This window comes from Falco punctatus (assembly GCF_963210335.1).
Source record: "Falco punctatus genome assembly, chromosome: 1".
NCBI lineage: Eukaryota > Metazoa > Chordata > Aves > Falconiformes > Falconidae > Falco > Falco punctatus.
In genome coordinates this window covers 107,832,970-107,853,870 of record NC_137580.1, presented here as the reverse complement: position 1 = coordinate 107,853,870, position 20,901 = coordinate 107,832,970, and the positions used below count along the sequence as shown (strand labels likewise).

The 20,901-nt window shown below is 62.1% G+C and overlaps 2 protein-coding genes across 18 annotated transcripts in view; one reads left to right on the top strand and one right to left on the bottom strand.

Annotated features, from left to right (window-relative positions):
• MYO18A (myosin XVIIIA) overlaps positions 1–13,049 on the top strand; it is a 38,920-nt gene extending 25,871 nt beyond the window's left edge. For 11 of the 17 annotated variants that reach the window (XM_080401993.1, XM_080401992.1, XM_080401991.1 and 8 more), the window contains 20 exons: positions 329–418; positions 513–632; positions 710–821; positions 951–1,078; positions 1,244–1,398; positions 2,563–2,686; positions 2,765–2,965; positions 3,263–3,373; positions 3,697–3,801; positions 3,912–4,058; positions 4,151–4,264; positions 4,421–4,537; positions 4,641–4,724; positions 4,968–5,105; positions 5,775–5,960; positions 6,044–6,183; positions 7,307–7,351; positions 8,927–9,049; positions 9,985–11,157; positions 12,362–12,586. In XM_080401993.1, the coding sequence (XP_080258119.1) occupies positions 329–418; positions 513–632; positions 710–821; positions 951–1,078; positions 1,244–1,398; positions 2,563–2,686; positions 2,765–2,965; positions 3,263–3,373; positions 3,697–3,801; positions 3,912–4,058; positions 4,151–4,264; positions 4,421–4,537; positions 4,641–4,724; positions 4,968–5,105; positions 5,775–5,960; positions 6,044–6,183; positions 7,307–7,351; positions 8,927–9,049; positions 9,985–11,149 (3,405 nt within the window). In that variant the 3' untranslated portion in view covers positions 11,150–11,157; positions 12,362–12,586. Of the gene's footprint in view, positions 1–328; positions 419–512; positions 633–709; positions 822–950; positions 1,079–1,243; positions 1,399–2,562; positions 2,687–2,764; positions 2,966–3,262; positions 3,374–3,696; positions 3,802–3,911; positions 4,059–4,150; positions 4,265–4,420; positions 4,538–4,640; positions 4,725–4,967; positions 5,106–5,774; positions 5,961–6,043; positions 6,184–7,306; positions 7,352–8,926; positions 9,050–9,984; positions 11,158–12,361 lie in introns of all 17 variants that reach the window. The other 6 variants (XM_080401994.1, XM_080401989.1, XM_080402001.1 and 3 more) reach the window with 3 other exon arrangements.
• A 126-nt stretch (positions 13,050–13,175) lies between these two features.
• PIPOX (pipecolic acid and sarcosine oxidase) lies at positions 13,176–20,880 on the bottom strand. The gene is made up of 8 exons (XM_080402383.1): positions 16,794–20,880; positions 16,078–16,226; positions 15,434–15,635; positions 15,171–15,353; positions 14,956–15,108; positions 14,732–14,890; positions 14,509–14,584; positions 13,176–14,412 (listed from the first exon to the last, which is right to left on the bottom strand). The coding sequence occupies exons 1-8, from the start codon at positions 17,505–17,507 to the stop codon at positions 14,282–14,284; spliced, it is 1,767 nt and encodes a 588-aa protein (XP_080258509.1). The 5' UTR covers positions 17,508–20,880; the 3' UTR covers positions 13,176–14,281.
• Positions 20,881–20,901: the final 21 nt, after the last annotated feature.

Here is a 20,901-nt window from a genome sequence, read left to right as displayed (position 1 = left end):
TGGGTGCATCCAAACCCTTCAGTGAGCTGCCAGTGGGTGGGTTTGCTCCCACCCCCTCTCCTGGGGGGGTGCAGGGACCCCTCTCCGGCTTTGCTGGGGCTGCCTGGCGTTTCGGCACCATTTATGGGGTTGGAGTCGGCACGGCGTCGGGGCGGTTTGAGGAAAGTCCCAGCCCAGCCCTTGGCAGGGGAGAGCGGCCCCCGCCCTGGGGAGCCCCCACCCTGCCCACCCAGCGCTGGGGGGGTGCGGAGACCTGCCAGGCTCCTGCCTGCCTGCCAGCCTCTTCGCCGAGCGCCTGCCCCCTCCCTCACCGCCTGCTCTGTTGCAGGAAGAGATCCAGCAGCTGAAGAGCAAACTCGAGAAGGTGGAGAAAGAGCGTAACGAGCTCCGGCTCAACAGCGACCGCCTGGAGAGCAGGGTAGGTCCTTGACGGTACCGGGAGGGGGTACGGTGCCGTGCTGGATTGCCCCGGTGCCTGCACTGGCCCATGGTCCTGCTCCCCCCGCCCGCAGATCACAGAGCTGACATCGGAGCTGACAGATGAGCGGAACACCGGCGAGTCGGCCTCCCAGCTGCTGGACGCCGAGACGGCTGAGAGGCTGCGGGCCGAGAAGGAGATGAAGGACCTGCAGGTAAACATGCCTTTCCCTGGCCTCGCAGCGTCTCGTGGCCCCCTCCAGGCACTCACCACGGCCGTGCCCCCTCCCAGGCCAAGTACGATGCTCTGAAGAAGCAGATGGAGTCCATGGAGATGGAGGTGATGGAGGCTCGGCTCATCCGGGCGGCCGAGCTCAACGGGGAGCTCGACGATGATGATTCAGGTACCGTCCTGCCTCTGCTGCTCACTGCGGGCGCAGTCTGGGTCCATGGCTGCAGCACCGTGCCCCCCTCTCCATGGTGGCCCCGTACCACCCCACGCAGCCCCTCAGTGACCCCGTTTCCCCGCACAGGTGGCGAATGGCGGCTGAAATATGAGCGGGCGGTGCGGGAGATCGACTTCACTAAGAAACGGCTGCAGCAGGAGCTGGAGGACAAGCTGGAGGTGGAGCAGCAGGGCAAGAGGCAGCTGGAGCGGAGGGTGAGTGGGGCTCAGCCCTAGGGACCCCCCAGGTCCCCTCAGCATGGGGATGGGCTTGGGGTGGGCAGCCGCTGCCTGCTCGGAGCTGAGGGAGCACATGGCTGGAGCAGTGGGGACATGGTGGCTTCCCGGAGCCCTCACCGCCCTGCCTGCTCCTGCCCACAGCTGACGGACCTGCAGGCAGACAGCGAGGAGAGCCAGCGGGCGCTGCAGCAGCTAAAGAAGAAGTGCCAGCGCCTGGCCGCGGAGCTGCAGGACACCAAGCTGCACCTCGAGGGGCAGCAAGGACGCAACCATGACCTGGAGAAGAAGCAGCGGAGGTGGGGACCGCGCGCTGGCAGTAGGGCAGACGCAGGGGGGGCAGCATCCTCGCCATGTGGCGAGCCTCTTGCAAAGTGGCATTACCATTTTAGCAGGGATTTGGGCACTCCACCAGCTTCCTCTTGGCCGAGGTGTCTCCAGCGGGACGGGGCTGCCCAGGCTGGGTGTGTTCATTGTGGGGGGACCCTGATGCCCTTGTAGGGGGCCCGGAGCTGAGCGATCCCCCCGTGTGGGGCCATGCCCCATGGTGGAGGCTGCTCGTGCCCTGCAGCTCTGCTCGGCACTCACTCTCATCCCATCCCCTCTCCCAACCCCAAAGTTTGCTAACGTTATTAAGCAGCAGGGACGCTTTCATCTCATTATGGTAATGATCACACACACAAATACAGCGAGAGAATCCAATCTAATTAATTTCAATTTCTGCGGATTGGAGTCTGTGCTAATGCAGCTGTTTATTACCCAGCGCGAGGAAAAATGGGGATTAGCTGCCGAGGTGTTTAACGCAGGTCACAAACTCAAGCGCAGAGTTATTTTCCAAGCCCCAAAGGCAGCGATTTTGGAGCAAACCCAGCTGATCCCATCCCAGGGGTATGGGGAGATGCTGTCCTGGTGCTGCCTGGCTCCAGGCTGTGCTGAGCACTCCCCGCTGGGGGCTTGTGTCCTCTCCAGTAATGGGACCAGTGCCACCTCGCGTGGGACCACAGCTCGGGGCTGCGGCTGGGGGAGCCGAGCTGCCACAAGAGCCCATCTCTCCTGGAGAACCTACGTGCATTGCAGCCTCTCCATGTCCTGCATGGAGGGTGCGGTGTCCCTGGCTGCCTCCGTGTAGCTAAGCCCCCGCTGTTAGTAGCCACGGTCCCCTCTGGCACGTGCCAGCCCCGTGGGGTGGCTGCTGGGGCTGCTGGTTGCGCTGCAGGCGCTGCACTCCCCATTAGCTGCTGAGTGAAGGCATTGGGAGGAGTTTGTCCGAGTGACTCCGTGACACCGTACTGGCAATTAAAGACTCATCAACAGCATGTTTTGAACGAGTACCCAGCAGCGCGCTGCCCTTCCTGGTGCCAGCTGCCATGGGATGGGAATGCTCGGCGTGGTGCCAGTAGCTGGGGACCTGTCCCCGGTGCCGTCACGGGGCACTGAGTGCCTGCCCTGCTCTCCCCACACAGGTTTGACACCGAGCTCTCGCAGGCGCACGAGGAAGCCCAGCGGGAGAGGCTGCAGCGGGAGAAGCTGAGCCGTGAGAAGGACGTGCTGGTGGCTGAGGTCTTCGGCCTCAAGCAGCTGCTGGAGGTGGGTGGCTCCCGGTGCTGTCCCCAGTCTCCCAGTCGGCGGGTGCCCTGGGCTGACGGTGACCCCCTCTCTTGGCAGGACAAGGACTCGGACATTGCGGGGCTGACACAGAAGGCGGAGGCGCTGGAGGCTGAGCTGCAGGACATCTCCTCCCAGGAGTCGAAGGATGAAGCCTCCCTGGCCAAGGTGAAGAAGCAGCTGAGGGACCTGGAGGCGAAGGTCAAAGACCAGGAGGAGGAACTGGACGAGCAGGCTGGGACCATCCAGATGCTGGAGCAGGTACAGCAGGGAGGGGCGAGGTTTCTGGGTGGGGTGGTTTCATGCAGGGTGGTTATTACCTGGGCTGGGCTTGCCCAGCAAGAGGAGGCGGTCACCCTCAGCCCGGCGTCGGGCCAGGCATCGCGGCTGCCGACACAGCTCCTGGCCCTCCGTGCCATGGCTCGGCAGGTCACTGTGGGGCGGGCGGCCCGGCCGGCCTCGGACCAGGGGGTTTTGCGGGTGAGTGGCACCCAGGGAGTGGTGGTGGGGGTCCGCCCGGTGTCCCCTTTGCTCTGACCGTGTCCCCACCATTTGCAGGCCAAGCTGCGGCTGGAGATGGAGATGGAGCGGCTGCGGCAGACCCACGCCAAGGAGGTGGAGAGCCGTGACGAGGAGGTGGAGGAGATTCGGCAGTCGTGCCAGAAGAAGGTAGGGCTCGGCTGCGACCCCTCTGCCCAAGGAGGGGGCAGGATGCATCCCCGTGCCCTGGCTGGGTGCCGGGAGCTGCCAGCCGGGCACTGTCATGCAGCGCCCAGCTCCCACGCGGCCAGCCGCAGCCTGGCTCCACTGGCCCAGCAGGTCCGACCAGTCCCTCTGCCGCCCAGGCCAGCGCAAGCTGGGCTTTGTGCCTCTGGTTGCGCAAATACCTGGCTGGTGGGGTCACCCAGCATCCCCAGTATGTGGGGACACACGAAGAGGGGGGTCCCAGCCCCTTCCTGCCACCCTCACCGGCTGCCCGGGCTGTCCCCCAGCTGAAGCAGATGGAGGTGCAGCTGGAGGAGGAGTACGAGGACAAGCAGAAGGTACTGAGAGAGAAACGGGAGCTGGAGAGCAAGTTATCTGCTGTCAGCGAGCAGGTAGGGCACAGGGCAGCCAGGCACATGGCTCGCTTTGGGGACCCCAAGGTGGCCATGGTGGGGTGGGCACCCCGCTGGCACAGTGCCCTGGCATGGTCCCCCCACCGCAGGCCAACCAGCGGGACTTTGAGACGGAAAAGCGCCTGCGCCGGGACCTGAAGAGGACAAAGGCGCTGCTGGCTGATGCACAGATCATGCTGGACCACCTGAAGAACAATGCACCCAGCAAGAGGGAGATCGCCCAGCTCAAGAACCAGGTGTGCATCCAGACCCCCCCCCAAATCCGCAGCCCCTGAGGGACATGAGGTGTCCCCGTCCCCCAGCCAGGCGCTGAGCCGTGTTCCTGCAGCTGGAGGAGTCGGAGTTCACCTGTGCGGCTGCTGTTAAGGCCCGCAAGTCCATGGAGGTGGAGATTGAAGACCTCCACCTGCAGATCGACGATCTTGCCAAGGCCAAGGCAGGGGTAAGTGGGTTTGGGACCATTCCCCACCTGCACCCAGGGGGAGACCCCCACCGGCACTGCACATGCCAGCAGGGTGACTCCACGCCGTTTGGGGGGTTTGGGGGGTGGGTGTCCTGGCTCTGGGGTGCAGTGGGAGACACAGGCGTCTCCCCCCAGCTGGAGGAGCAGCTGAGCCGGCTGCAGCGGGAGAAGAATGAGGTGCAGAGTCGGCTGGAGGAGGACCAGGAGGACATGAATGAGCTGATGAAGAAGCACAAGGCGGCTGTGGCCCAGGTGAGGGGGGGGCACAGCAGCCGCGGCACCCCAACCTCCCGTAATGACCCTCTCGGTGCCGGTGCAGTGGGATCCCCTCTGACGGCCCCGGTGTGTCCCACAGGCGTCCCGGGACCTGGCGCAGATGAATGACCTCCAGGCACAGCTGGAGGAGGTCAACAAGGAGAAGCAGGAGCTGCAAGAGAAGGTGGGGAGCACTGACATCAGGCATGGGCATGCACCCTGAGTGAAGCCGGGGGGACGGCGAGCATGCAGGGACTCGCTGCCCACACTGTGGGGGAACCCCCTGCACCCAAGGGGGGTGCAGAGCAGTCTCATCGGGAGCTCCCCATTGGGATGGGAGCAGCGGGGCCAGCAGCTCCGCTCCAAGGCCGGGTGGCGGGGGGGCAGGGAGGTTGCCGTTGAGGCTAAGGCTGTGCACCCCCTGCAGCTGCAAGGCTTGCAGAGCCAGCTGGAATTCCTGGAGCAATCCATGGTGGACAAGTCGCTAGTGAGCCGGCAAGAGGCCAAGATCCGCGAGCTGGAGACCAGGCTGGAGTTTGAGCGGACACAAGTCAAGCGCCTGGAGGTAGGCACCGGGCTCTCCCTCTGCTCCAGCTGGGACTGGGATGCAATGGGAACATGATGCCCAGGGGTCTGCTGAGCACATCCCCAATATCCCCTCCATGGGACCCCCCACGCTGCAGCCCTCCCCTGCCGGCAGCCTGTCCCCATCCCCGCAGGGAAAGCTCTCTGCAAGCACCGATAACAGTAATCCACCACCCAGCCTGGCAAAGTGCTGCTCTTCCCATGCATTGACTTAGGGAAATTATAGACTCTCCCGGCCCCGCTAAATGCAGCCTGCTTTATATTCTGCCGTTGCAGCTCTGCTGGGGGAGCGGAGCAGCTTAGCTCTCCTCTTAATATTTTCCTAGCTATTATTTCCCTTCTCCGCTCTCTCTGCCGGGGCCATAAATATGCAGTGGCTGGCTCAGTGGCTGGGGGAGAATGGGAGCTATTTTTTCCCTACGTTACACGCTTTAATTACTTCACACACAGTTAAATCTATTTTTCCAATTCAACAAAGCCCCTGTGGTTGTTCTGCCCCTTCCCTGGCCCTGGCGGGGTTTTCTTCTCCATCTCCTTGTGTAAATTCGTGAGGATGGGATCCATCCCTGCGTGAGCCCTTGGTGGGTGTTGCTGCAGGGTGGGGGGTCCAGGGGGGATCTGGGGTGACCCTGTGCCCGCTGCTCCGCAGAGCCTGGCCACGCGGCTGAAGGAGAACATGGAGAAGCTGACGGAGGAGCGAGATCAGCGCGCAGCCGCCGAGAACCGGGAGAAGGAGCAGAACAAGCGGCTGCAGCGACAGCTCCGCGATGTCAAGGAGGAGATGGGTGAGCTGGCCAAGAAGGAGGCAGAGGCCAGCCGCAAGAAGCACGAGCTGGTGAGGCACCCAGCGATGGGTCTGGGCAGGGGGACAGGGGGGTTTCCCCAGGGTATCCGTCTCACCCCGCTCCTTCCCCACAGGAGATGGACCTGGAGAGCCTGGAAGCTGCCAACCAGAGCCTGCAGTCAGACCTGAAGCTGGCCTTCAAGCGCATCGGGGACCTGCAGGCAGCCATCGAGGATGAGATGGAGAGTGACAGCAACGAGGACCTCATCAACAGGTGAAAGCGCCTGGGCCTGGCTCGCACGCGAGGCACCTCACTGGGCTCACCGCTTCTCCTTGCCACTTCTGAAATGCCATGGGGACCCCTCGGCTCTGCCTGGCCCTGGCAGAACGCCGCCTGTCCATCCGTCCATCCATGCATTGTGCACACGTGCATCCGTCCGTCCGTGCATCATGCACATGTGCATCTGTCCATGCACCCGTGCATCCGTCCATCCATGCATTGTGCACCCGTGCACATGTGCGTCAGTCCGTGCACCCGTGGCTCCCTCCCTCCCTCCACCCACAGCCCCCGTGCAGCTTCACCTGCTTGTGGAGGTGCCTGAAATGCAGCCGTGCCGTGCCGGCTGGCTGGAAACAGCCCGGGGAGCCCCAGGAGCCAGGGCAGCACAGGCTGGCAGGAGGTCTGGGACACTGGGATCCAGCCCAGCCCAGGACAGAATCATAGAATCACAGAATCATTTAGGTTGGAAAAGACCTTTAAGATCATCAAGTCCACCCATTAACCCGGCATGGCCAAGCCCACCACTGACCCATGTCCCCCAGGGCTGCGGCTTTTACATAGCTCCTACGGTGGTGACTCCACCTCCCCGGGCAGCCTGTCCCGGTGCTTTTGACAACCCTTTCAGTGAAGCCATTTTTCCCAACATCCCATCTAAACCTCCCCTGGCACAACTTGAGGCCGTTTCCTCTTGTCCCATCACTTGTTACTTGGGAGAAGAGACCAACCCCCACCTCGCTACAGCCCCTTTTCAGTAGCTGTAGAGTGGGGTCCCCCCTGCGCCCCCTTTTCTCCAGGCTGAACCGCCCCCAGCTCCCTCAGCCACCCTCCATCAGATTGGTGCTCCAGACCCTTCCCCAGCCCCATTGTCCATCTCTGGACACGCTCCAGCACCCGACCTGGGATGCTGGGATCCAGTGCAGGATGCTGGGTGCAGGCCCGTGCCAGGGGTGCAGGGCAGCCACACCTCCCTCCCCTGGCCCTCCCCCACCATTTAATTTAACCCCCATTATTTCCCCACCCCCTTGGTCTTTTTTTTTTGTCTTTTTTTTTTTTCCTTTAATTTGATTTCCTTTCTGTTGTGTTTCTCCCTCCTCTGACCCCCCCCAACCCCTCCCAGTTTGCAGGACATGGTGGCAAAGTATCAGAAAAGAAAGAGTAAACTGTGAGGAGCTTCTCTTTCCTTCCTCCCCTCCCCTAACCCCTACCTCACCCCCGCGGGCCGGGGTCCTGCATGCCACTGGCCCACCTCCGCATGCCCTAACAGCATCCATGGCATGGCACATAACTGCATCCCATGGGGGGGGCACGGGATGAGCCCCCAGGCTGAGGCTGGCGGGGGTTGCTCTGCCATGGCAAACGATGAGCGTGTCGGCACGGGGTGGTGATGGAGCCCCGCTGCCAAGCACAATTAATATCCCCCTGCCGCGGTCGCTCCCCCGCGACCCGGGTCCCGCTTAACTAATGGCACGCTCGCCCGGACATAAATTGTGTTTGACGTGGTGTTTAATTCTGATGGTTATAAAACCTCAGCTGCCCCCAGAGTTTGTTTACGGGGCTCGCTGGGGGTTTTTTTGTTGTCATTTTGTGGGTTTTTGTTGTGGTTTTGTTGTGGTTTTTTTTCCCAAGCTGAGCGTTGCCTGGATGTATTTGCAGGGGAGGGAGACACGCGTGATGGAGTGCAGCTCGTTGCTTTGAATTTAACGAGGAGGATTCATATACAGGGTCTATCCCAGCCTGTCCCCTGTGCTGTCTGCTGCTGTCCCCGGGCAGGGAATAAGCCCAAAGCCGGGTGGATAAAACGGCCGTTTAAGATCATATGATATATTCCTTCCCCGGCAGCAGCTCAGTGGGAGCCCTTGCCTCTCGCCGGCCGGCGGCAGGGTGGGGAGAGAGGGGGCTGTGCCGCTTCGATTTCCTTATAGATCCCGCCGGTACTGCCATAACCCTAATGAAAGCAGTAAGCAGTTAGGTATTAAGGGAGATTTATGCAAGGATGCTTTTAACGTGGAGGAATGGATTTTGCAATGCATACAGCACCTTCTTTCTAAAGGCAATCAATATGGTTACGAACAGCCGTTATAAATTAGATGGTTTAAGCCAGATAGGGCTTTTTTTACACCGGGACGTAAATCAGGGGCTCTCCGGCATGGCAGGGCTGTAAATCTGTCCGCTGCACTCCTGCGCCTGCCTTGCCGGAGTCATTTCTGTTCTGCCTGCTAAACTCCTGTTTACCCAGGGCCATCAACATTGCTCTTCCTTGCTGTAATTTTGCACTTGATGGTGGCCTATAAAATGAACCCACTCATTTCCTTCCCATCCCCGGAGCTGGAAATCTCCTGTTTCTGGAGCCATGCCCTGCCTGCTGCCCCTCGCTGCCCTGATGCCGGCCCTGCTGTCTTACCTCTCCAGCCATGCAGCGGCATGGGGGGATGCTGGGCAGAGCGTGCAGGAGCCCCTCAGCTGTGCAGGGGCATGGTTTGGGGGTTAAGGGGGTGCGTGGCACAGCTGTGCTTCGGGGAGCCCCTAGCATGCAGGTTGAGCTGTACGCATACAGGTTGTGCCCCGGGAGGTGGAGCAGGACCGTGGGATGGTGCTTTGCCCATGTCAGGGTACACAGGCAGTGGATGCTGGGGTGGTTCAGCGCCCACCAGCGCAATTTTGCCCCTCCAGCACCCAAAATCTCACTGCCCCATGCTCACTTATTTCTTTCTCCCACCCTGACCCACATTTCTGGCAGTGATGGTGACTCGGACGTGGACTCAGAGCTGGAGGACCGTGTGGACGGGGTGAAGTCCTGGCTCTCCAAGAACAAAGGCTCCTCCAAAGCGCTCTCGGATGATGGCAGCCTGAAGGGCAGCAGGTGGGTGCAGGACTGGGCACGGGGCTGGCTGGCAGAGGACAGGGTGAGCTGTGCTGGCAGACGGCCAGGCTGTGGGGTGGGCACCCATGGGATGTGGCACACGGTGCCATGCTCCCACCCCATTCTTGTGTGGCTGGCCAGGAAAGGGTTAATGCTGGCGAGCGGCTTGATCTCCATTAGGGACACATGTCCTTCACCCAGGGGGACCTCCCTGGTCCCCCTCCCCATCATCCCACCCACTGCAGCACCGAGACCCAGCCTGGAGGCGCAGGGGTGTCTGCAGCCCCCACCCCGCCTGCCTCCCCAGGGTTTGTGGCAGGGAGCTCTAGCCCTGTGCATCATCCCAGGCTGAATCCCCACTCCATCCTCCCCTCATTTGCAGCCCCACCACATCCCTCCCTACACCTCTCGGCAAACACTGGCTGCCCACACAGCCCCCAGCAGAGGGGGGGACATGCCCAGGTGCCCCCGTGGCACAACGCTGAGCTCTCACCTGCTGAGCACAGATTGCTTTGATCCAAACCCATTTTTCTAGCAAGGCTCCAGGACTCCCAGGGGGCTACCCCCCCCCCGGCTCTGCCAAGCAGGGAGAAAAAAATCTGAGCCAGTTTTTGTTAATTGGTTTAATTTATTCAACGGTGCAGATGTAAAACATTTTGTTATTGGAGATAATTCCACCTTTTCTGAAGTCAGGAATCAAATGCAGTCCAGGTAGCCGACAATGAAATAAATTGAACACAACACTTTAAAGGGGAATCAAAGAGCTGGGCTAGAACAATTCCCCCATTTACATGACATTTTTCCACGATGCTGTTTCCCGCTGACGCAAATTACCGAGGCTGCCTCACCGCCGCACTGCTCCCCCCCCGCCCGCTCATCTCCATCTCTTTCTTGTCTCCCTGGTACGTGCGGGGGCCACGGTGCCACCGGCACAGGTCAGCCCCGCCGGACGGTCCCGAGGGCGAGGAGCGCCCGGTGTCGGTGTTGAGCTGCCTCAGCTATAGGAAGCGGCCAAGCCTCAAGGACTCCATAGGCGGCCGCGGGGATGAGCAGACGCTCTTCAGCGCGCTTGGCGAGCGACCACCTTCCCCTGAGCGTGCTGCCCGAAGGGCGGCCCGGGGCGGTGAGCCCAAGGACCAGGCAGCCATCATCGCCCGTGCCTTCGCCGATGCCAGCGGCCGGGCTCGCCAAGGGCTGGGCAAGCGTTGGTCCCTCTCGGCTGCCGATGGTGAGAAAGCCTCCGTCGCCTCCGCCCCGGTGAGCCGGGCCTCCTCCGCCTCCTGGCGCGGGCTGGAGGACGGGGACGAGGGGGACGAGAGGTGCTCAGTGCTGAGCTTCGCCCTCTCCAGCCCCGGGAGCTTGCGGAGCCGGCGCGGGGGGCCTGAGGGTCGCCCCGAGTCGCGGCTCTCCCTGGCCCGCAGCCACCTGGAAGAGGCAGACGAGGGGTCCCGCGGGCAGCACACCCTGGGGCGCAGCTTCTCTGTGCCCCCCCGGCCCTGCAGCGCTGCCTCCGAGGACAGGGGTCCCAGGGACGCCCGCCCCGTGGGGCACCGCTCCTACCTCGACCCCGACTTGGAAGCTGCCATCCAAGAGGTGCTGAGCTACCGCACGCCGCGGACCGGGGGCTGCTCCAGCCCCGAGGCCGACTCGGGGGATGACGGCCGGAGTGTGCGGAGCACACGGAGCACACGGAGCGCGGCCCCCCTGGGCGCTGCTGACCACCCGCTTGGCAGCCTCCGCCGCTCTGCATCTGCCCTTGACTTCTCCCGGCACGCCTGCCAGCACCGCAGCAGCTCAGGCTCCTCTGAGGAAGAGGAGGAGCGGAAAAAGAAGAGCACCAAGAAGAAATCCAAGAAGGCCAAGAAGAAATCCAAGAAGAAGAAGAAGCAGCAGTCATCATCCGACTCAGATTCCTCCTCCGATTCCTCCTCCGGCTCCACCAGCTCCTACCGCAGCACCTCCAGTGTCAAGAAGGGCCCGCGGGCAGCCGGGGGCGAGGAGCCGGTACGTCCCAGCCGTGGCAAGAAAGAGGAGAAGCAACGGAAGAAGCAGGTCGACAGCCTGATGATGAAGTACCTGTACCGGCCCGAGAGCGATTGAGGCAGGAGGTGGGAGCAGTGTGTGCCGTGCAGCATGAACCTCCCCGTGTGCCACTAACCACCCACCCTAACCCTCGCCTGGCTCCAGGCACGGAGCCCACCTCCGCCGGGCACCCCAGGATGGGGCACCCCGCTGCACCCACAGCAGCCCTGCTTTTGGGGTGCTGCAGGGCATCCTCGACGCATCTCTGGCTGTGGGGAGCATCCCCGGCATGGCCGCAGTGGGACCAGCAGCTGCCCGTACTGCCAAGATGCAGCGTGTTCGGAATTAGCAGCTGCAGCACACGGGACACCGGGAAGCTCTAATCTCTTCCTGGCTCCCCAGCCACCGGTCGGGATGCAGCTGAATTTATTCCTTCAGGAAATTCAAGGGCTCTCTGGGCAGCACAGCATCCCTGCTTGCCCCGGGGCATTTGCCACCCCGGGGGCGGCAGTGGGTCCCGAGGGTGGTGAGGAGGAGCGGGACGAGTACTAACAAGCACTTGCTGCAGTGTGTGAGCGCGGAGGGGGCAGCACCCACAGGAGGAGGCTGGGTGGGCAGTTGGGGCTCAGAGGCAGCATCCTGCTGCCCTGCTCCGTGTCGGTGCCTGTGCCGGGGAGTCGGGGTGCCAGCGCCCTCACCCTGCCGGGCTCTGGGGCTCAGCACCCTGTTCGATGGCAGAGGAGAGGGTGTGCCCAGGCTCGCTGGCAGTGATTTCGGAGTGGGTTTGATCCTTTCCAACTGTTTGAATAGCAGAAAGGCCGGAGGAAGGAAAAAAAGCCTTTTGGAAATGTCACAGTCGGGCTGCCTGCTGCCTGTCAGGGCCAGGGAAGGCGTCGTGGGGTGGCAGGGGGAGAAACCCCCCCAGCACCCAGCCATGGTGGGCTCTGGTGCAGCCAGGACCCTCAAGCAGTGATGCCCATGGGCAGTGGTGTTTGCACCCGTGACCATGTGCCTTTGAGCTGGTGGTGCTGGGTGCCCATGGGGGTGGCACCTCCCAGGCAGGCTCAGCTCCACCGCGGAGCAGCGCCTCGACCCGGGCAGTGGAGCATGTCCCAAATATCTCAGAAATAATATATTGGCTACGGAGGCTCCATCCCGTGGGCTGCCAGCACCGGCTCACCATGGCTCCCGGTGCAGCCGGAGGGGCCGTGTGCCCGGCAGTGGCACTGCAGCACGCTGGGGGCGTGGAGAGCCCCCTGCCCCCCACTAACCCTGCTCTCTCCCACACAGCCCCCCCAGCTCCCGGCACACCTTCACCTACGACAGATGGGACGAGGAGCAGGACACCGGGGAAAGCACACGCCGCTACTCCCACAGCTCCCCCAGCGCCAGCGAGGCAGACAGCCGGGCCACCGAGACCCCTGCCTAGCCCCCCCACCATTTCCCATCACCACAGAAACACTCAGCTCCACGGGGCCACCCCGGGCAGCCGGTATTTCTTCTGCACGGGGTGGGGGGGGACACACACACGCAGCCATCCCCCAGCCTCGGCCTTTTGGGGGGAGCAGCCCGGCCGGCTCGCTGGCTGCAGCCCCCATGCCACCCCCACCCTCCCACCTCCCGTCTGTCCTCGGCGGCAGAGCCGGCAGCTCCAGCACCCTGGGTTTAATTCCTCAGTGCCTGCTGGCTCCTTATTTTATAACTTAAACACTCCCCCCTCCTCCAGGCACCCCGCCATCCTCTTAAGCCCCTTTTAGTTGAGCCAAAGACGTCTCTCGCTGGCCGGGCCCTGGGGAGCAGCCGCCCAGCAGCTGGGAAGGGGACATGGGGACGGGGTTTCACGTGCCCACCCGGGTTGTCGTCACCCCCACCCAGGCCCCCCACCCCTGCCTGGTTGTTTTGCACTAGCCCAGCTGTGCGTTCCCCCCCTACCCCCTTTACTTTCAGTATGAAAATAAACGTCATTTCTGGCTGGTGACACCGGCTGCTGCCTGCTCCACGTGGGGGGGGGGGGGTGTCACTGCGTTTGCGGGGGGGGGGTGTTGCATGGCAGCAGGGTCTGGTGGGATGGATCCAGCCCGGGTGAGGAGGTGGGACTGTATGGAAGGGCCAAGCCGGGCTCCTTCCTGGAGCCTGCTGCACCCATGGGTGACAGGGAGGGAAGGGGGGAGACGGCCCTCGTGGGTGCCGGCACTGAATCATTTATCAATCTTCATAAATATGCAGATGAGCAGCGCGGATGGGAGCCCTCTGCCTGCCAGCGTTAATTATTTAACGCGGAGGAGATGGTGATGTGCATTGCTGGCCGCCTGCGCAGCATGTGGCTTGGCCTTGGCTCCAGCACCCGCAGGCCAGTGCTGGGTGATGCCCCCTGCCCACACCCCACCAGCCCCAGGGACCCCCTGCACCCCCAGGACCCCCCACCTGGCACCCTGCAAACCAGGTCATTCGATCCCTTTCCCCACTGTCTCTTTGAAACAAATGGGCCGAGCTCAGCGCTCGCTGCCATAAAGCCACGCTGCGCTAATGCGCTTTCATTAAGTGGGAGCGATCTAATGATAATAAAATGGCACATTTAACATTAAAACATTTAACTTGACTCCTAAGCAAGTGTGTCTCTCCACGCTGTTCCAGCTCCATCTTCATGAAGCTGACAAAGCTCCTTAATTTGTTTCCAGGGAGCGGGTGCTCAGTAGAGACTGCTTGGCACTGCGCGGCATGAGGGATGCTGGGATGCTGGGATGTGGGGAGGCAGTGTGCTGGGATGTGGGGATGGAGGGATGCAGGATAGCAAGACATGGGGATGCAGGGGTGCTGAGTACCATGATGCTGGGGGGGGGGGATGCTGGCTTGTCAGGATGCAGGGTGCAGTGGTACAGGGATGCAAAAGAGCTGGGATATGGGGATGGAGGGATGCTGGGATGCAGGGGTATGGGAATGCAAGGGTGCTGGGATGTGGCGATGGAAGGGTGCTGGGGTGCACAGACAGAGGGCTGTTGGGATGGGGGAGTGCCAGGGTGCTCTGTGCTGGGATGCTGGAGTGTGAGGATGCAGCGTAGCTGGGCTGTGCAGCATGTTGGGACACCAGGATGGAGGGGCGTGATGATACATGGGGATGCAGGGGTGTGGGGATGCCGGCACACTGGTGTGCAAGGACACAGGGATGCAGGGACAGCTGCAGGCCAGTGCAATGCCGTGTGGGCATGGCACCTACAGTGCAGCCCGCAGCACACCGGGGAAGCGGGTGATGGCGAAGGGGGCCGTGCTGTGGGATGGCTCCTCGCCCAGGCTCAGCTCGCACAGCAGCTTCCCCACCACTGGTGCCAGCTTGAACCCATGGCCTGTGGGGAGGATGGTGGCGTGGGGGACCCAGCCACCCCCATGGCCCTGGCCAGCTCTGGGGGGCCAGGCTGGGGGAGTGGGGTGACCTCACCTACCTGAGAAGCCAGCCCCAATGATGATGTTGCTGAACTTGGGGTGCCTGTCCAGGATAAAATCTTCATCTGGGGTGTTCTGGGGGAGCCATGGGGTGAGGCTGTGGCCAGGGGTCCTCTCCTGGACCCACGGTTGGGGGGGGAAGGGATGGTAGGATCGACCCTGGGGTGGGGGAGGGGTTCAGACCCTGGGCAGATGGGTCCTGCTCCCGAGGGGAGGTCTCACCGTGTAGAGGCACGTCTCCACCACGGCCGGCTGGGGCTCCAGCCTGGGCAGGTAACTGCTGATGAAATTGCTCAGGAGGGTGACGTAGGGGTGGGGGGTACCCGGGGGAGCCCGGTCCCGCTCTTCAGGGTCAGCGGGGCTGCCGTGATGGTAGCACACCTGGGGGAGAGCTGGTCAGGGCAGGCTGGCCAGGGGGTGGCCCCCCACCACCGTGCCCTGCTCACCTTCACCAGCCCCGGGTACTCGAGTGCTGGCAGCCCGTAGATGCTGTGGGGGGCTTGGGGCAGCCCCAGGGTTATGAAGCAGGGACCAGCCCGGCCTGCGCTGGGGCTTGCGGGGTCCTTCTCCTTCCAGTAGCAGACGTCGATGCGCAGGGGCTGGGGTCACTACGTTAGCTCCAGCCGCGGCCACCCCACCCCACGGTGCCACCAACCCTTACCTGCAGCGGCAGGCGGAGACCCAGGGGTGCCACAAGGTCACTGGTCCAGGCTCCAGCCGCGATGATGAGCCGGGGGGCTCGGTACACCCCAGTGGTGGTGGTGATGGTGAGCACAGCCCCGGGTTCAATGTGCAGCACCTTCTCCCCATCCCGCAGGGTCCCCCCGTGCCGGCAAAAGACCTCCTGGGTGAGGATGGTGACAGGAGGGTCTGTGGGAACAGAGCCAGGGGACACCCCCATCCCATCCCCTCAGCAGCACCCACCTGCACTGCCCGCAGTGCCCGGTCAGCAAAGAGCACCCCGCCAGTGTGGTCCCACAAAGCCACCTCACCATCGTGGAGCTGCAGGCCAGGAAAGCGCCAGGCCAGCGTCACGGTGTCGAGGACCTGGTCGGCACCCAGGCTGTGCCGGCAGCTCTCCAGCTCCGGGTTGCCCGCCGGCCCCAGTACCACCAGCCCCGTTTGCCTGCATCCCACCAGCCATGTCAGCTCCCCCTGCTCCCCTTTCCTGTGCAAACCCACACCTTGCTTTGCCCCTGGGGGAAACTGAGGCACAGCAGCACCGGTGATGCTCAGGATGTGCTAGGAGGGGGTGCTGGGTGATACGGGCAGGGCACGTGGGGTGGTGCATGCAGAGGGTCTGAACACTGGCATCATGCTTTGCCCCCCCCCCTAATTACAGCAAGTGCCATCAGCCCTGACCCTGGCAGCAAAGATTTGTTTAGATGCTCATTTCTTTAATGGCGCTTCCTTTACTGAGCCACATAAATCACCAAGAGCAGCTGCCTGCCAGGGTGGCCTCATCCCGCCCAGTGCTGCATCCCACCAGGGCAGCAGCCACAGCCCCCAGCCCAGCCCCGCGGGGAGGGGACGGTGCCCGGTGGGGGCTGCGTCCCTGTCCCCGTCACCTGTAGAGGCTGATGCCAGCCTCAGCCTCCAGCCGCTGCCAGAGGTGGAAGCAGTCGGGCATCATGCGGGCGTAGGGCATGCGGGGGTAGGCGCTGCGGGTGATGCGGCTCTGCCCGTGTGAGCTGCCCCGCGAGTGGGGCAGGATGAACTGTGGGACACGGGGGATGTGGGGGTGACTGTGCCTGCTGCCAACCCTGCTGGGCCCCACATGCATCAGTGCTGTGCCACAGCAGGCACCTGGGGACACAGCCTGCCCTGCCGGCCACGGCGCTGGGACACAGCAGGAAATGGGGTCCTGGCGCTGGGGACACGGGAGTGCTGGCACTGGGAATGTGAGGGTCCTGGCACTGGGGACGTGAATGTCCTGGTGCTGGGGACACGGGAGTGCTGGCACTGGGAATGTGAGGGTCCTGGCGCTGGGAATGTGAGGGTCCTGGCACTGGGAATGTGAGGGTCCTGGCACTGGGGACGTGAATGTCCTGGTGCTGGCACTGGGGACGTGAGGGTCCTGGCACTGGGGATGTGAGGGTCCTGGCACTGGGGACACAGGGGTGCTGGCACTAGGGACCAGGGGTGCCAGCGATGGCTCCGCTCTGTGCCATGGCAGAAGGCAGCCAGGCCTGCAGGTGCCCACCCCAGCACATCAAGGATGGGGACACAATGGGATAGGGACACAACAGGGCTGGGAACATGGCAGGGCTGGGGACACTGGTACCTGCTCCAGCAGGAGGGTGTTCCTGTGGCGCTGGGCCAGGTGGTAGGCAGCGAAGGAGCCCTGGATGCCGGCTCCGATGACAATGGCATCGTAGGTGGCCTGGTGGGGCTGGCTGGTGGCAGCCATGTCTGTCCCTGTCCTTATCCCTGCAAGCAGCCAGGAGCTGAGCCAAGGGGAGGGACAGGGCAGAGTCCAGCCGGTCCGAGCGGATGGCGGAGCCTTGGCTGCCCTCCAGCCCCATGGGGACAGCAGGGGCATGTGGGGGCCACATCCTTCCCACGCCTCAGCACTGGCCGGGCAGGAGCACCCCCACTCCCCCACTGATGCCAGCACCCAGTCCTGCCAAGGAAGGCAGCTCGTCCGGCAGCGATGGCACAGCCGGCAGCGTGGGGGGGCTGCCCCCTCCTTCCCCAGCCACCCCCACATCACCCGATGGGTGTTAGGATCCCACCTTGGCACACGGCAAGCCCTGGCCCCAGCACAGCACAGGGACCACCAGCACCAGCCCCCCAGCCCAGCCCCCCACAGAGCACCGCATCCTCCACCACCTTCACCCCCACTGCAGCGGGGTCCCCCCAGCCCTGCCGGTAAGATCAGCGTGAGTGGGTGGGATAAACGGGATGGAAAATTGTTCCAAATAAACCCCCCTTTCCCCCCGCCCCAGTCACTGCCGGCTCTGACCGCGGCGGGACAGGGGCTCAGGAACGCTCCCATTTTTGTGTGCCAATGGGAAACTCGCCGCTGGCTTCAAGGTAGAGTTGTTTGGGTTTTGTTTTTTTTAACTCTGGCACAATTTATTATGGCCATAAACTATTTTGTTGCCATCTTTTGTTGTTGTTGTTATTTTTTTTTAACAGGAGATAGGCGTGATTTAGGGCTCGCCAGAGCAGCTGGGATGTGATGCGGAGCCCCATGTTCCACTGGTGGTGGTGGATTTTGCAAGCCTGCAAAATTCTGGGATGTGATTCGGGGTTTGGGGACACTCAGCGATGCCTGGGGGGGGATAATGCAGTCTGCCAGTTTTGCCCGTTGCCGCCACTGCCCTGTGCCGCCTGACAGCTAATTAGGGGAATTAATTTACTCTGGCTTTCATGGTGTAAAAGGCATTATTTACTGGTTAATTGTCGTTATTATGAAATGTTAAATATCATTATTTATTTTGCTGCTTGCCTCCAGTGATGGATGAAGCATCGGGGAGCATAGGACGCCCCCAGTGGGGATTTCCAGGCCCCCCCAACGTGTCCCCACAGCTTGGTCACGGGGACACCCTGGCATCATGCAAAGGCAGAGCTGGCAGCTAACAGTGATGGGGAGGTGAGGGGAGGTAGACGGGGGGCACAGGCAAGGGCCAGGCTCCCCCTCAGGCCGCTCACCCACGCCACTGCCAGGACCACTAATGCAACTAGTGGGCACCGGTCTCAGCGTCGCTGCGATGCCCAGGGCTCTGCACCGTGTGCTGCCCCATTAAATCAGCACATCCTCCCTCACCTTTGATGTTACAAATAATTCACCACTTTCCCCGGGTTTCAGCTTGCTTTTTTTTGCTTTGAACAGCCCCTCTACCTGCTCTTCCTTTTTTGCTGGGAAGATGAAGAATAATTAATTATCCGTGAAATGTTAAATGGCAAAAATGAACTCCTCTCCCCTTAACGGCTTGTTAATAGATCGGGCTGGAAAAGCCTTGCTCGTGCTGCTACAGAGCCGGGGAGGCTGCTGGTGGGTTACAGGGATGGTTGCTGGTTCTGGAGGGGGATGGCTGTGCCCAGGTGGGTGGGACAGCACTGGTGACCATCCCCAAGGCTCTGTGGGACCCCCAAGCCATCGCTTTCATGCCATGGATGACCCCAACCAGAGCTGATCCCAGGCATCGGGGAGGTCTGCACCCCCAGACCCCAAAAAGCAGCTGCATGGGCTCATCTTGCCTTGGGGTGAATTTTTGGGGTGCCCCCCCCAGCCCTACGCTGGAGGGTAGAGAGCACCTGGTCTCCATCATCCTCTTGACCTGGGTCTAAATTAACCAGAGGCAATGCTCGTGGCAGCGAGAAATCCATTTCCCAAAGCAGCCGGCACAGGTCAGGAGAGCTGTGCCGAGAGCACAGTAAAAATGAAGTATTCCCTGTGTGGGCTGGGCGATGGATGAGAGCGCTCAGGGTTGGCACCGGGGGGTGACAGGGGTTTGGGGAACAGCCTGGCACAGGCTGTGGGAGCCACCCTGGCTCACATCCATGTGGGGCTGGAGAAACTGGGAATGAGGAGCTTTGGCCAAGGCTGGGCAGAGCTCAGCAAGCAGCAAGCTGAGCTTGTTTGCTTGTTGCACCCACTGCACCTGCTGTACCCATTGCACCCGCTGCACCTACTTGCACCCATTGCACCCACTGCACCCTTTGCATCTATTGCACCCATTGCACCCACTACACCCATTGCACCCACTGCACCCATTGCACCCACTGCACCCTTTGCATCTATTGCACCCATTGCACCCACTACACCCATTGCACCCACTGCACCCATTGCACCCACTGCACCCTTTGCACCTATTGCACCCATTGCACCCACTGCACCCATTGCACCCACTGCACCCTCTGCACCTATTGCACCCATTGCACCCACTACACCCATTGCACCCATTGCACCCACTGCACCCACTGCACACTGGGTTGGCAGCTGAAGTTTCCAAAAGCCCATCATCAGCTGTACAAGCGCTTCATGCCAGGCTGCATCGGCCTCATACTCCAGCAACTGTAAATCAGCACTTACAAAAGAATTAGGGAGCAGCATTGCTCCCCGGGGAGCTGAAGCTGCGTGGCTGTGGGGAGCAGGGCACCCTCCCCACCTGGCTGCAGCGTGCCAGCTCCGGCTGGGCTCGTCCCCATTTACCTCCCTGGCCCTCACCATCTCTCATGATTTGAAGGCATCTGCAAAGGGCTTGTTTGCTTTGTGACAAAACCAACAGCCACCAAAGGCAGCCCCTCATTAGCAGTCCAGGTACGTGCCTGGGGAAGCGTCAGGTGGATTAAAATTGTTTTAATATCATAATATTAGAAACTTCAATTTGGCCTCAAAATGCTCATCTTCTAAACCCTGCCAGGGCTTTGGTGCATTAAACATTGATGAAGCTACCGGCAGATCAAAGTTTTGGGTTTAGCACTCAAACTGCTTTGCGGGAGCACCAGCTGCCCCCTGCCCCCGCCACAGCCCACCGGGGCGAGAAGGATCACAGCATCACTGCCCACCCCCCACCACAGCTGTGGGGCTGGTGGGGCACGGACCATGCCATGGGGCTGGCCACTGGTCTCTTCTCCCTGCGCCAAGCCATGCAGCACATGGTTTGCTGTTCTCCGTGGCAGGAGCGGTGTGTGTCGGCAAAGCAGGGCCTGGGATTAAAAATAAAAACCCACCCAGTGATGGTTGCGTGGGCCGTGTTTGCAGCCAGGGCTGGCCGGGCTGCGGGGGATCTGTGCCGTGCACGGCATCGACACGGAGAGGCGAAGCCATCTGGGCTTTCGCGGAGACGGGGAGGGGGTTATTAAACAAAGAGCTGGTTGGGGTTTTTTTATTATTTTTCTTTTATTTTTAACACACTCAAGAGCCGTCTGGCAGCCAGCACAGAGCTGCTCGGTGCTGGTGCCAATGCCATCTGCCTGCTGCAGGGCTGGCTGCCCCCACCACCCAGCCCTTCCCCAGGAGCTGGACCCCGAGCTGGGGGGCTGCAGGGTGGGTCTCAGCCCCTCGCCTAAGGGCCCCCCTCTGTGCCGTGCCCAGCTGCGGGCGCTGCCCCAGGCCCAGGTTTCCCTGCTTGGGGGATGATCAGCCCAGCCCCCATGGGGGTATTTAGGGATGGGAAAGGGCAGCAGGGTGGTCCCTGGCGCTGGGGGCTGTGTGTGGCTGGGGCGAGTGTCCTGGAGGGTGCAGCATGGGGGGGGGGGGGAGTAGCAGGATATGATGGGATGGGCGCTGGGGAGCTTTCCCACCGCTCTCGGTGGCTCCCCGGCGCGCAAGGTTGCCGGTGTTGGCGGTGGACCGGAGATTCCCCCCTCCCCCAGCCTTCAACTCTCAGCATTTTCCGGCGCCGCACTCGGAGAGTTACGGCGCCGTGTAGTTGCGGGGG